At 38.4% G+C, this 14,067-nt stretch overlaps 2 protein-coding genes across 2 annotated transcripts; one reads left to right on the forward strand and one right to left on the reverse strand.

Annotated features, from left to right (window-relative positions):
* Nucleotides 1–1,404: 1,404 nt before the first annotated feature.
* On the reverse strand, nt 1,405–4,113 carry LOC129808935 (uncharacterized). Its single transcript, XM_055858842.1, has 2 exons — nt 2,688–4,113; nt 1,405–2,447 (listed from the first exon to the last, which is right to left on the reverse strand). Exons 1-2 carry the CDS (start codon nt 4,111–4,113, stop codon nt 1,405–1,407), a joined length of 2,469 nt encoding a protein of 822 aa, XP_055714817.1.
* Nucleotides 4,114–4,181: 68 nt separating this feature from the next.
* LOC129808936 (uncharacterized) lies at nt 4,182–13,251 on the forward strand (the record flags this gene model as incomplete). The annotated part of the gene is made up of 3 exons (XM_055858843.1): nt 4,182–4,317; nt 6,370–6,496; nt 11,586–13,251. Coding segments are annotated over exons 1-3 (1,929 nt in total), but the record flags the coding sequence as incomplete, so codon positions are not given.
* Nucleotides 13,252–14,067: the final 816 nt, after the last annotated feature.

The raw sequence follows: 14,067 nt of genomic DNA on the forward strand, positions 1-14,067 counted from the left end.
GAAAAAAAACAAATAATACTAAAAAATTGTAAGCTAGTCTTCTTTTCAAAAAACATTGTTAGTATTAAGAATATTACATTACCATTATGTAATCGACATTATATCCTATCACCCTCATAAGCTTCCTTTTTCTCAGGGGAAAGGAATGTCGTGACGCATTTTGTGCATCACAACTCGGTTTTCAAATATTCATGATCGCGCTGGTTCTTTCGTGAAATATCAAGAAGAGACATGATAGATCATGTCTAGCGCCGCGAGAGTTTTCTATCCAATTATCCTTACGAAATTTATAGCCCAAAGTAACATCTTAAAGCCATTAGGCAGGTGTTCGTAAGATCACGATGGGCGAGATATGAATGACCAAAAAGAGGGTGCATTTGTTGGCTTAAGCAAACAAAGGCACCCTCTATTCCTGGAAAACTCGTAAAGTGGGTGATCTATGGTGACAAGCTTTTAAGATTACTTTCTCTTCGAGACGGTCGTAAAATAAGAGCTCGCGCCAAGAAAGCCATAAAAGCCCGAAAAGAAATAGGGACAAAGATAACAAAGATCGAAAAGGTGTGTGGTCCTCGGTCATCTTAATTAAGCATCCCCTTTCTTAAGGATATAGAAAGTGTTGGAGAAAACTCTAGAGATAGCGAAAGTGGATAGTTGGATATTTTTATAGGCACTTAACGATCGTCTCCAGACGATCGTTATCCAGAGGTTCGTCCTGAATCACTAATTGGACACCTTCCCACGGGAAATAATGTCGAATAGAATTAGGGTGCGAGTGGAGGATTTTAGTATAAAAAGGGTAGCTAGATTCAAGAGGTTGGTTCAGTCACTGTGTAAACGTAGCCCATGCCATTGGGCAGTGTAATAATCTTCCTTAATAAAAAAATATAGCAACTCAAAAAAATAGTGTATTGAGGAAACATCATCATCTGGATCCGGAGGCAACAAGTTGGCCTCAATTGGGGTCACCACACATTCATCATGGAAACTAGATTCTGATTTTAGTTGATTAAGCAGATTTTTTAGAAGTGCGTCAGCTCCACGGAAATTGGTGGCATTATCGCAATAAATGTGCGATGGAGTAGAGCGACGAGATATGAACCTCCTAAGAGCGGCAATAAATGAATTGGTGGTAAGATCACCCACTACTTCCAAATGAATGGCCTTGGTGGCAAAGCAAACGAAGGCACAGATATAGGTTTTGTAGGAAGCACCTCCGCGTTTGTAGGCTGGTCTGGTTAGAACTGGTCCACAGAAGTCAACAGCACAAGCAGCAAATGGAGTACTGAGAGTCACCCGGTCTAGTGGTAGATTCCCCATCAGCTGGTTGAGGAGAGTAGGCTTGTGCCGAAAACATATAATACATGTTCTGCACACTTTCCTGGTGAGAGCCCGAGAGCCTAGAGGTCAATATCTTTGCCTCAACGTAGCTAGCAGCAGTTGAGGCCCAATATGTTGATGATCTTGGTGAAATTGTGTGGCAATCATGTAGGAAAGATTGCATTTGGGTAGCAAAATTGGGTGACGAATGTCATATCCCTCTGAAGAGTTCTTCAACCTTCCTCCGATACGTATTAAACCTTGATGATCCACAAACAGACTGAGTGGCCATAGGTGACGGAAAGCTCGAGTAGATGTCAAGTTTCCGTTCTGGATAGCAAGCTTTGCCCCATGAAGGTACGTGTCTTGGGCGAAGGAGATGAGCCTTTTCTCGGCATGATCTAAATCGACTGGGGTTAAGGGTAAGGTGGTTTTGGTTTTGGAAAATATGCGCAAGACATAGGCAAGGATGCGCGTGACTTTACGGAATTTATTGGATCGAGAAAGGATCAACTCAATAGGATGGACATTTCTTTTACGCGGAACAGCCACCATTGCTAATGGTTCCGGAAGATTTCTGGTTGGATCCAGTGGCCATAGATTAATAGTTTGTGTGACAAACTGTGGGCCATTCCACCACAATGTGTCGTTTATCAACTCAAGTGGGAGCATGCCACGTGAAATTACATCAGCTGGATTTATATCAGTTGGGACATGGCTCCATTTATGGACATCTGTCAAAGACTGAATTTCAGTAATTCTACTGAGAATGTAGGAATCAAGTTTAGTGCGCTTGGACCGAATTTGACCTAACACAATAGTAGAGTCAGTCCACATAAAGTATTCAGTAGTGTTTATGGATTTACGAATCTTATTAAGGAGACGAGCTCCAAGTAGAGCTGCACAAAGCTCCAGGCGTGGTATATTGGGGGGATCGGTGGGAGCAATTTTGGATTTAGCCATAATAATTTGGGACATTAAGTGACCTTGAAGGTTTTCAGTGACAGCATATGCTACCGCACCGTATGCATATGAACTGGCATCTGTTAATATGTGGACTTCCCTTAGTATCGACCCAGACATATTGGATATCCAGCGTGGAATGGTCAGGGCTTTAATAGCGGGCAGAGCTTTGGAGTAACGCATCCATTACACAAGGATGTGGTCAGGGATGAGTTAATCCCATCCTAACTCATGTTTCCACATTACTTGGAGGATTAGTTTTCCGCGTAAAACAGTAGGACCTATTAAACCTAATGGGTCATACAGCGACGCAACACAAGCAAGAATGTCCCTTTTTGTGCGAGCTAAGGTAAAGTCGAGTGATAGTTTATAATGAAAGAGGTCAGTAGTTGAGTGCCACGTCATGCCAAGAGCTGATGAGTTTGTGTGAGCTGAACTTTGGTCAGAACTGAAAGATGATGAGGCTACAATACTAGGATCATTAGCATTCCATTTGGCCAATTTCATACCAGCACTTGATAAAAGATCTTGTAGTTCTTCAATCGACTGGCGGGCGTGTTCGACTGATGGAACAGATACCAAACAATCATCCACATAAAAATTGTGCGTGAGCAGATGACTGGCCAATGGATGAGTGAGTTTTCCTTGCTCAGATAGATCATTCAAGACCCTAGTGGCTAAAAATGGGGATGATGTAACACCAAAACAAACTCCTCTGGCACGATAATGTGTTATGGGATGATCTGGATGAAATCTCCACAAAATTCTGTGATAATCACGGTGAGGGGGATGGATAAGAATTTGAGGATACATCTTTTCAATGTCACATGTAAAGGCGAACTCATTCATTCGAAATCGTAGAAGGATTTCGACAATATCAGGTTGGACTGTGGGGCCCATTATGGCAACATCATTAAGACTCAGCCCTGTTTGGCTTTTTGAACTGGCATTCATGACAACTCTTGTTTTGGTGGTCTTTACCACGGCATGGTGGGGTAAATAGTAAGAGGGTCGATTCAATTCTTCGTCTGGAACCTTTTCGAAAAATTGAAGAGTAAAATTCTCCGACATCGCTTTATCGCAATTGGCTTTGAGGGTGGGGTTCCTCTGGAGCTTAGCTTCCAACGCCAAAAATTGCTTTGTGGCATTTGGCAAATTAGTGCCAAGTCGAGTGAGATTGGGCTTAAATGGGATATGTGTAATATAACGACCAATGGCGTCGCGAATTGTGGTTTCTCGGAAAATTTCTTCCACCTTTAAATGGTCAGAATTGGAATGGCGAGGTGGTTCGATTTCTTCCGAAGCCCAGAATTTTTTCAATGTAACATCAATGGAAGCAAGTGTTGTAGCAACAACTGAACATGTTATGGGATTTGGTTCTGGTTGATATGGACCAGAAATTACCCAGCCTAGGCAGAACTCCTTCAGAAATGGCAGCCCAGTGCCTAGTTTGATAACTGCACCAGAAATTAGGTCATTATAGAATTCATTGCTGATAAGCAAATCAATGGGCTGAGAGACAAACCTGGTTGGGTCAGCTAACTTATAGCCCGATGGAATTTTGAGTTGGGCTTCATGTATTTCCCAATTTGGAATCTTCTGCTCAAGTACTGAAGACACAATCTGGCAAGACATAGTGAAATTCACATTGTCCACCAAAGAATGTACATTGCACTCTGTTTGATATTTAGAACGAGAACCTCCCTGGACGACGCTCCCAATGAAAATATTAGATATAGTCCTTGGTAATTTCAGACGCTGATAGAGAGACTGAGATATTAGGTTAACCTGAGCACCTGAGTCTAAAAGTGCTCGGCACTGATCGATCGCCATTTCGATCGAGAACATGCACTATTGCAGTCTCTAAGAAAACCTTTTTGGGAATGTAAGAGATCCCGGAAATGGAATTTATAGCAGAAGCATTGGCCAATGTAATTGGCGTTGTTGAATTTGTAACACTATTGGCTGTGCATGGACCCGTGGATTGGGTTTCCTGTACTATAGAAGCAACTTGTGGGCTAGTAGCCGGTGTTGCCGGTATAATAGATGGAGTTGGGGTAGTTCTTGAGGTATTAGAACTGTTGGGATTAAATGAATTGTGTAATAAAGTATTATGGTGATTAGAACACGTTCTACATGTGAAAAACGTGCAATCCCTGGTGGGATGGGTGCTGATAAGGCACTTACGACACAGGTTCTTTTGACGAACGAATGTCAATCTATCTGGAGCTGACATATTAAGAAATGTTGGGCATTTGAAGACCTTATGGTCGGCCTTGCTGCAAGCAGGGCATAGGTTGGAAGTTGCGGTAGCAAGCACAGTTGCCTGGTTGGATTTGGAATTATTAGATTTGGGTTGGTGGTGGTATGATGATTTAGAGCTCCCAGATTTTGGTGGATTATCTGGGGGCTTATTTGGCATGGTTTGGCATAAGCGTAGAGCTCGCACTCTTTTATCGAGAAAAGACATAAAGTCATTACAAGTGGGCATTTTATTGGCGGATTCTTGAGCCCAGAGTCCCTTAGTTTCTTGGTCTAGTTTAGAAAGCAGGAAATAAATAATCCAAGGATCACGACTTTTAACATCAAGGGCATCAAGTTTGTTGAGGACAGAACTGGCTGTGGAATAAAGTCCTGTGATTGAGGCAGCTGTGGCAGTGGTCACAATTAGAATTTTGCAAAAGCGATCAATATGACTGTGGACCACTGTAAATTTATCATCATAATGCTTCACCAAAATATTCCATGCAGCCTCGTAATTTTCCTCAGTGACTGAGAGAGTGGATATCATTCGTTCTGCATCATCTTCGACATATGACATGAGATACTGAAGCTTTTTGACTTGTGATAATTTTGGATCATTATGAATTATGCTTGTGAACATGTCCTTGAATGGTTTCCATTTCGTATGATCCCCAGAAAAATTAGGAACTGATAAAGCGGGTAATTTATTATGGCTTTGTGATTGGTTGTTAGAAGTAGAAGAATTATTGTGGGAGCTTAAATTGAGCAGACCTTCATTCAAGTGTTCGAAATGTCTCTGATTTCTCAAATCAGACTCCTTTTGGTGTTCGATCAATTTTGCAAGAGCAATTTCGAGAATGGAGGGTTGTGGATTCTGAACAATATTTTGTGCTGTAGCACCAGTGGGAGATGGTTGGGGATTATCAAGGATAGGCAAATTTTTAGCGCCACTTAATTCCTTTTTTTTAGATTGTTGAGAGAAAAATGTCCACAGGGCGCCCATTCTGGATATAATTCCATTGTGCTCAGAATCTTCCTTGTCTTTATCAAAGGTTGTGGCCAAAAGTTCGCGGTGAATTTGAATAAATTGGGATTCATAATCTTTAATTCTGTTCAAAATGGTTTGAATCCCATCATAATCGATTTCTTGATTTCCCGATGCAATTTCAGCAGAGAGATCTTCCAAACGCTTGATATACCCCTTAAGGGAGCTTCTTTTCTCAGCTAATGGCATTGCAAAAGTTTAAAAGGGAGCACAACTGAAGGAAATGGTGTGGAAGGGAATCGAATTTAGAACAATATAGAGAAAAATTACTCACCCCCGGTGCTTTCAACAACGTAGCCTGTCGCTGAGGCTCGGCTGGACCAACGATGGGGGCGCTCACCTGAATAAAAATTAGAGGTTAAATTTGTCCAGCCTATTCGGCTAGGAGGACAAAACGATGGGGGCGCTCACCTGAATAAAAATTAGAGGTTAAATTTGTCCAGCCTATTCGGCTAGGAGGACAAAACGCGGTGAGTCCCTGGAGTTTGTGCTGGTTGATGAGTGGTGATCCTCGAAGGATTTTTGTCCTTTCACCTCCTTCTTAATCAATATTGTTCCACAAATGTCCAATGCACACAGTGGAGGGAGAAATGGAAGTCAAAAACACAAAAAAATGTTCTTCGCTGGGTAATGAACAACTTTTATTCACCCTCAGCTTACACTTCTACTTCACAATTTCACAAATTTAAAAAAAACAATTGAAAATTATATTGAATTTAAAATAAGCGATTAATTTGACGAGTTTCCCGCAATGGTTACTAAGAGACTAAATGATTGAGGCGCAAAATTGCCTCTTGGAGAGGTCGAAGCATACGAGGAATCTGCTGAGTCGCGTCTCTTGCCACACGCGGCGGCTGGACACATGATCCTCATGCCCGTGCGCAGAGGCGGATTCCTCATGGATAGGAATAATGCGTCAACACTAATGTTCGTATATTCTGATATAATAAAACATCAACTCATGAGTAATACTTTTGCAAGGTACTTAAGAACAATATTATTAATAAAAAATGATGAAGTCTATAAATCATTTGAAACTATTCAATATCATCCTCTACACGGAGAAAAGTTTTCTGTAAAAAATTGTACAGAAGTCTGTTTTATTACTGTAGTCCTAACATATACAGACATTTACAAAATTCGACAGAATGATTACCCGTAAATACATACTTCTCTGTTTTAAAACAAACATTTTTGTACAGAAATCTGTTTTTTGGTTGTATCCATATTTTTTACATAATTCTACAAACTTCTACAAAAATGTTGTTTGAGAATACAGACTTTTCTGTAATCGTAAACACTACAGATGGCGCGTACTTCGCCAAATTGTGACGTCTTCTCGATCGGACATTTTAGTTAGTTTCCATTCTTTTACTTAGACAGAGTGAATGCAGTGGAAGTTTCACAATTATATAAGATCTTAGAAGAATTGTGTTTGGAGTAATGTGAGCAACGCTTGATCAGTAAGTCCCCTATAAGATTATGAAGAAAGTTTATTGTAAAATATCCTAAAAATTGTGAAATTTTGAAAACTGTTTTAGATCACCGCATGACAGCAGAGAAATTAAAATGATCGACCAGCCGTTATTTGTATAATTTTCCAAGTTATTGGAATGAGAATCGACTTTCCTGGTAAGTGAAAGGACTTATAGGGATCAACATAACTTGAAAAGTGTGAAAGTAATTCTCATGGAGTCAACAAGATACAATAATAACCTCTGGAAAACCGTCGCAAAACTTTCCGGACAACATGGATAAGTCGTTTTTGGCTTGAAGACGTTCTCAGCAACACTTCTCATGGAAAGAAACTTCGAGTATGAAGGATGGAACATTTATCAGGGCTGAGTAGGAAATTCTCGTAGATGAAATTTTGCACTATAAAGATATTGAACTCTCTGTTCAAATGGTTCAAACGGTTTAAACCATCAATATGTCGCCAAACGAAATTGCAAATCATTTTACAACTAAGAAAAAGTAAGAAATCCGAAGAAAAATTAAATTTCTTTTGAACAATTTTTGGTTTTATCTGTCAATTGCATTTTTTGTAATATTATAAGAAAACCTCACTCAAAAGAGTCAAAACAACTCAATTTTTGTTATGTGTACAAGAAAATCCACTGTAATAAATTTATATCTTGATTTTTTATTGAATTAATAAAAATTATTCAAATTTATATATTGTTTTAATATAAAAATATACAGAAATACTACATATTTTTACAGAAGCATACATAATGATCTGTAAATGCTATGATAAGCAACATACAAACTTTTTTGTAAATTTTACAGAAACTTACATAAAATGTTTGTACATAGCCGATCTACAAAATGTTTCTGTTCAATTCACAAAAAACTACATACTTTTCTTTGGGAGACACTAGTTACGAAAGTTCTGTATTTTTGCAAGGCGATGTACAGACTTTTACAATTTTTTACAGACAAATTTTTCTCCGTGTAGAAAAAACGAGTTTGATACCGTTGAAATTTTAATTACTTCACAAGATGGTGAAATTTATAATTTTGAACCAAGTGCAACCCCAACAATGTTGGTGTTGCACTTTAAAAAAAATAATAATTTGTGAGTATTAAAACAAAATGTATAAATAGACCCCCTATTCCAAAATAATATCACTTTACTTTGAAAATGAGTAACATATACACGAAATATTATCTGAGTCAATGCGGTAGAGGTGAGATTGGAGACGTTTATAGACCAAGTTTTTTAGGTATTCAAAGATGTCGAGGATTAGGATCAATTCTTGGAGGGCTTATCAGGGTTCTTAGACCCCTATTTATGAGAGGTTTAAATGCAATAAAAGACCAAGCAAATAAAACAGGTTCTGACATTCTAATGGATATAGGAACAAAGCCTTTTAGAAAAATATTGTCTGATCGTGGTCGAGAAGCTCAAAACAACTTAACGGATAAGGCTATGAAAAAGTTACAGTCAATGAGTGGTGATGGTATATATACTGGATCAAATGTACAAGGGTTCATTCCATCTTCATCTACTCATCTTAAAGCGTCTAAACGAAAGTCAAATGTACTGCAGAAAATCATATCGAAAGTTTCTAAAGTGAAGCGTAAGAATACCAAGAAAATTAAAAGAAATACCAGCAAGAAACAAAAGAAGAAGAAGAAGAAAACAGAAAAATCCAGAACTTTGGATATTTTCTCATAATGTCTAAATACAGAGAATGCATGAAAAGTGAATTAGATATTTTCGCATCACCTCCAATACAAACATCAATTTTGCGCACTGAAGAAGTGTCCTATCAGCCAATAGCCAGCTTAGATAATCCTTCTGTTATAGAGTTTTATTCTGTAGCACACGGGGATTGTTATAGGGATCTTTCATCCATTTATTTAAGGTTTAAAATTCAACTTTTGAATGAATTAGGTCAAAATTATAAAGATGATGATACAAAACAGCCAGGTATCGTCAACAATATTCTCTATTCATGAATTCGTTCTTGTTCTGTTTCTTTAAATGGTAAAACGATATCACAAAATGAAGGTGATTATCATTATAGAAGTTATTTAGAAACACTTTTGACATATGGAACAGATGCAAAGAACACATTCTTGCAAAATTCTGGATGGTATCGGGATGACAATGATTTAAAAGACTTGGTAGGAGCAAATAGAGGATATCAGGAAAGAAAAAACCTTGTATAAAACAGCAATGTAGTAGAACTTATGGGAAGGCTGCACTGCGATATGTATAATCAGCCTGTATTACTCATCAATAATGTAGATTTACGTGTAAACATTACACTAGAGAAATCAAATTTTTTCTTACTATGTGAAGACAATCAAAATCCACAGTTTCGCCTCATAGAAGCTTCTATGTATATGAACCAAATTACAGTGAATCCTAATATTCTTCTTGCTCACAACATGGTTCTAGAAAAGGAAAATGCAGTGTATCATTACAAAAAGGTGGAAGTAAAAACTGTGACTGTACCATCAGGATCATCATCCTTAAATTTAGATAATATAATTCACGGTGTTCTTCCACGGAGAATAATATTCGGAATGGTTGATACCCAAGCATATAATGGGCAAAGTCTAAGAATCCTTTTAATTTTCAACATTTTAACATGACTGATTTTGCACTTCTTGTTAACGGAGTGCCGCATCCAATTCAACCCCTTCGGATGAATTTTGAAAAGAATTGGTATAGTAAAGCCTATCAACAAATATTCAACGGTATAGGAATTCATCATGACTACAAATCCCATCAAATATTTCTTAAGGACTTTAAGAACGGATTTTTTCTGTTAGCTTACGACTTAGATCCTGACACGCATTCTGAAGGATGTATTTCTCTATTAGAACAAGGATCCGTCAGGATTGAAGCTCGTTTTGCTAATACTTTACTTAAAACAATTACATGCATCATTTACACTGAATATGATTCTAAATTACAAATTGATCGTAATAGAAATGTAATTTTATCGTAAATTTTATTTTGTTATTATTATTATTATCTAAAAAAATTCATCATCTGATTAATTCAAATTGTTTTAATTTTATTGGATATCTTCTTTCGACATATGCAGTTCATGTTTTATATGTTCGTATTATTTCATAATATTAGTTGAATTAATAAATTACAGCCACATAGGGTTAATACGTAAAAAGGTATAGAATTTTATTGACGTACTTGAATGAAGTTCAAGTTCATTTCTGATGATGTGAATATATTAATGTAGAATGTGCATTTTTCTTCTCGTTGGTAAATATTTTGGTCGGGATCATCAACTTTTACACGCGAAAGGTGTTCATTTTCAAATTATTTGTCACGAAAAATTGTTTTTCCCATTCAATTTTTCTCATTCAATATCACTTTCCAATCACCCGTCGGAGAGAAGGGAATATACTAATTTTGTGCAGTAGTGACACAGGGTATACAAAAGCATAAGCAATGGTAAATATTATAATTTTATCGTAATATTAATATTAGTAGTGAAATTGTGTTGTGTAGAGATTATTCGTGGAAAGTTGCGATATTGTGTCTTCTTATTAAAGTGATAAATTTGTGATAGATAAAGTGATGGTATTAGTGATAAAAGTAGTGTAGATTAAAATTATTATTATTTCTTAAATTAATCAGCGAAAGCAATTTTAATATTCAATTGTGATGTTCAATGAATGTGATTCTTTTGTCATGTAAAATCAAACAGTTTTCTTTTTAATATAATATTCCTATGTGTTGAGATGTTTTGTGTAATATTCTCTCCGCCCCTCAAAAAGATAGCCAAAAATTTGATTGAAATATATTTAGTTTTTGGTATTCTTTTGGCGGACAGAGCGAATGTATAAAACAAAGAATATTTGTACTTAAGTGATTGAGTGAACTATAAACAATAGATAATAGTGAATTTGTATTTGAGTGATTCAGATAAATTGTTTTTATTATCTCCGGAAATTATTTATTTTAATACAGAACTCTTTTTTTTTGCAGTAGTATAATAATGTGATAGATCACTTACTTATATAACGTTTTTGTATTTCTTTGCAGGATTTCAAGAAATTATTCAAGGAGGCCCAGCAAAAGAAGCTTTTCTACAGCTCGAGCCTCATCATGGGGAAATATTACTGTGTTACGGAGTTTGTAGCAGGGATGAACACCTTTAATCAGGCGATCGTCATCGCTCTCCTGAAAAACGGGGATAGAGTTTTTCTCCCGAAACGTCTGAAAGACTCTTGGACCTAATGCTCCTATACTGAAAGATAGTGTCTTCGGTTGGTTACTGGTAGGACCTCTATCTCAAGAGCCCTCAACAAGTTCAGGTTTTCATGCACAGTGCAATCTGTCCACTTTAGCTAGCCTTGATGCTTCTCTTCGTATGTTTTGGGAAATAGAAGAAATTCCTCAAGCCAAGAATAGTGTCGATGAACATAACGAAGTTGAACAGCTATATCGATCCTCTACTTCTCGGAATGAAAATGGCCGCTATGTAGTCAGATTGCCTTTGAACGACAGAATCGGAGAGTTGGGAAATAACAGGGCATCAGCAACATATCAATTCTTAAGCTTGGAAAGAAGATTGGGAAAGAAGGAAGACCTCAAGATTGCATACTCTCAGGCCATTAAGGAGTACCTCGACTTGAAAATCATCGAGGAGGTACCTTCAACTGAACTAGATTCGCCATCGTACTATCTCCCTCATCACGGAGTTGTTCGAGAACAAGCGATCAGCACACAGTTGCGAATAGTATTCAACGCGAGTGCTCGCTCTCAGTCAGGCGTTAGTCTCAATCAGTGTCTCATGGTAGGCCCAGTTGTTCAGCCATCTTTGGTAGAAGTCCTTTGGCGATTTCGCTTACACAAATATGCCTTGACATGTGATATCGTCAAGATGTACCTGCAGGTACATCTGGTTCCTGAGCACAGGAATTATCAGCGATTCATATGGAGGGAACATCCTTCAGATGATATTAAACATTATCGATTCCGTACTGTGTGTTTTGGTATCGCGTCTTCACCATATTTAGCGACCAGAACCCTCAATCAATTGGCGGATGATGAAGGTCAATCTTTCCCTATGGCTGCCAAGGCAGTTAAAGAGTCATTTTATGTCGACGATTGTTTGGCATCAGTTCCAGAACAGGCACAAGTTTTAGAGTTGAAACATCAACTCATTCATCTCATGGAACGCGGACAATTCCAACTGGCTAAGTTCCAGACAAACTGCTCAGTTGAAGTCGACAACAACCAAGAAAGTCACTCAGACGTCATCATTTCTGACAATTTGGTGAAAACCTTGGGATTAATGTGGAACAGCAAAGTTGACACCTTTCAGTTCAAACTGTCCAATGATCTCCCTAAGATAAATGTCACCAAAAGGCAGATTCTTTCAGTCATCGCTAGGATCTATGATCCCCTTGGGTTGCTTGGTCCAATAGTCACCAATGCGAAACTCATTCTTCAGGCAGCATGGCAGTGCAAAACTGATTGGGATATGATAGTTCCCGGTGAACTGCAGCACAGATGGGCATCGTTTATCAATGACCTACCATTAATTGAACTTTTACGAATACCTAGATGGGTAGTGAATGTGGAGTCCCCAGCGCAGGTGGAACTACACGTTTTCTCAGATGCAAGCTCACTTGCATATGGAGCCGCCATTTTTTTGGTCTGTGAAGATGTCAATGGACACAGGTCATCCGGACTTCTCACTGCCAAGTCAAAAATAACCCCTTTAAAGTCAACGGAAGCTCAAGGAAATGAACTCACCATTCCTAAGGCAGAATTGCTTGGGGCTCAAATGGCGGCAGAGTTGATGTTCATGGTCTCAAAAGCATTGGGCATTGAACGGAAATTTTATTGGACAGATGCAGCTGTTGTTCTGCACCAAATTTATTCTCCATCAGAGAAGCGAGAAACATTTGTTCGAAATAAGGTTCGCATTATTCGAAAATTGTCACAGGCTGAGGAGTGGGGCCATGTTCCGACGAAACAAAACCCAGCAGATGCTCTTTCTAGAGGTTCTACTGTTCAGGAGTTGATGGTCAACAATCTATGGTGGTTAGGACCAGATTGGTTGACAAAAGGAACAGATTCTTGGCCAGTTGCCTTTTCCCCTCATACCTTTTCCATTACAAGAGACACTTCTTTAGCATCAGTTAACGTGGTGTTAAAGGAAGAAAAGAGTGATCATCCTCAGAATTCTGTATATGCGTTTCTCATTTCCCGTATCAGTCTCTTCAGAAAAATGCAAAGAGTCTTAGCATGGTGTTTGCGAGCGATTACTATCTTCAAAACTCGTAAGGGTAGAACAACTCGCAGCATGGCTCATGGAAATACCCTTTCTGGCCCCCTCACAGCAGAGGAACTTCTTCGTGCAGAGACACTTATTATAAAATGGGAACAACACGATCATTTACTCCCAATCATCACAGCAGTGAAAAAGGGTAATTTGAACCAACAGCCAAAATTTAAATTTGTACGTCGCTTAAGGCCTTTCTTGGATGATGATGGATTACTGAGAGTTGGTGGGCGTTTGCACAATTCTGCAGAACCATACGATACACAACACCCAAAAATTCTTCCTAAAGGGAAATTGGCAAACTTGCTAGCTCTACAATTCCATCTCAATCTTCTTCATGGTGGACCAACTATTTTGTTGTCATCCTTACGACAACGTTACTGGCCACTTGGAGGCCGCAGCTTAGCACGTCAAACTGTACACAATTGTGTTCCCTGCTTTAAAGCAAAACCCCAATTCCAGACACAAATTATGGCTGACTTACCAGAGCACAGAGTTACTAATCTGCGCCCTTTCTTTGCTACTGGGATGGACTTTGCTGGGCCCCTATTACTAACAAGGGGAGGAACCCAACTGTCTCCCGCGGATCGGGACGAAACTTGGCATGTAAGTAGGGTCCATATAGAAACTTAACCAGCCACTGACTTTTTACTGTGCGGCCATTAGAAGTAGTCATTGTGACCATTCATAGTCATGAATTTCTTATATATGAAAGATTCT

The sequence above is a fragment of the Phlebotomus papatasi genome, unplaced genomic scaffold, assembly GCF_024763615.1.
Source record: "Phlebotomus papatasi isolate M1 unplaced genomic scaffold, Ppap_2.1 HiC_scaffold_208, whole genome shotgun sequence".
Lineage (NCBI taxonomy): Eukaryota > Metazoa > Arthropoda > Insecta > Diptera > Psychodidae > Phlebotomus > Phlebotomus papatasi.

What these genes read in the sequence shown, in the direction of transcription:
- LOC129808935 (XM_055858842.1), bottom strand. Translation starts at nt 4,113, where the DNA reads ATGGCGATCGATCAGTGCCGAGCACTTTTAGACTCAGGTGCTCAGGTT. An exon ending in CACAAACTCATCAGCTCTTG is followed by an intron (nt 2,448 to 2,687) that starts GCATGACGTGGC and finishes GTTACTCCAAAG; the next exon opens with CTCTGCCCGCTATTAAAGCC.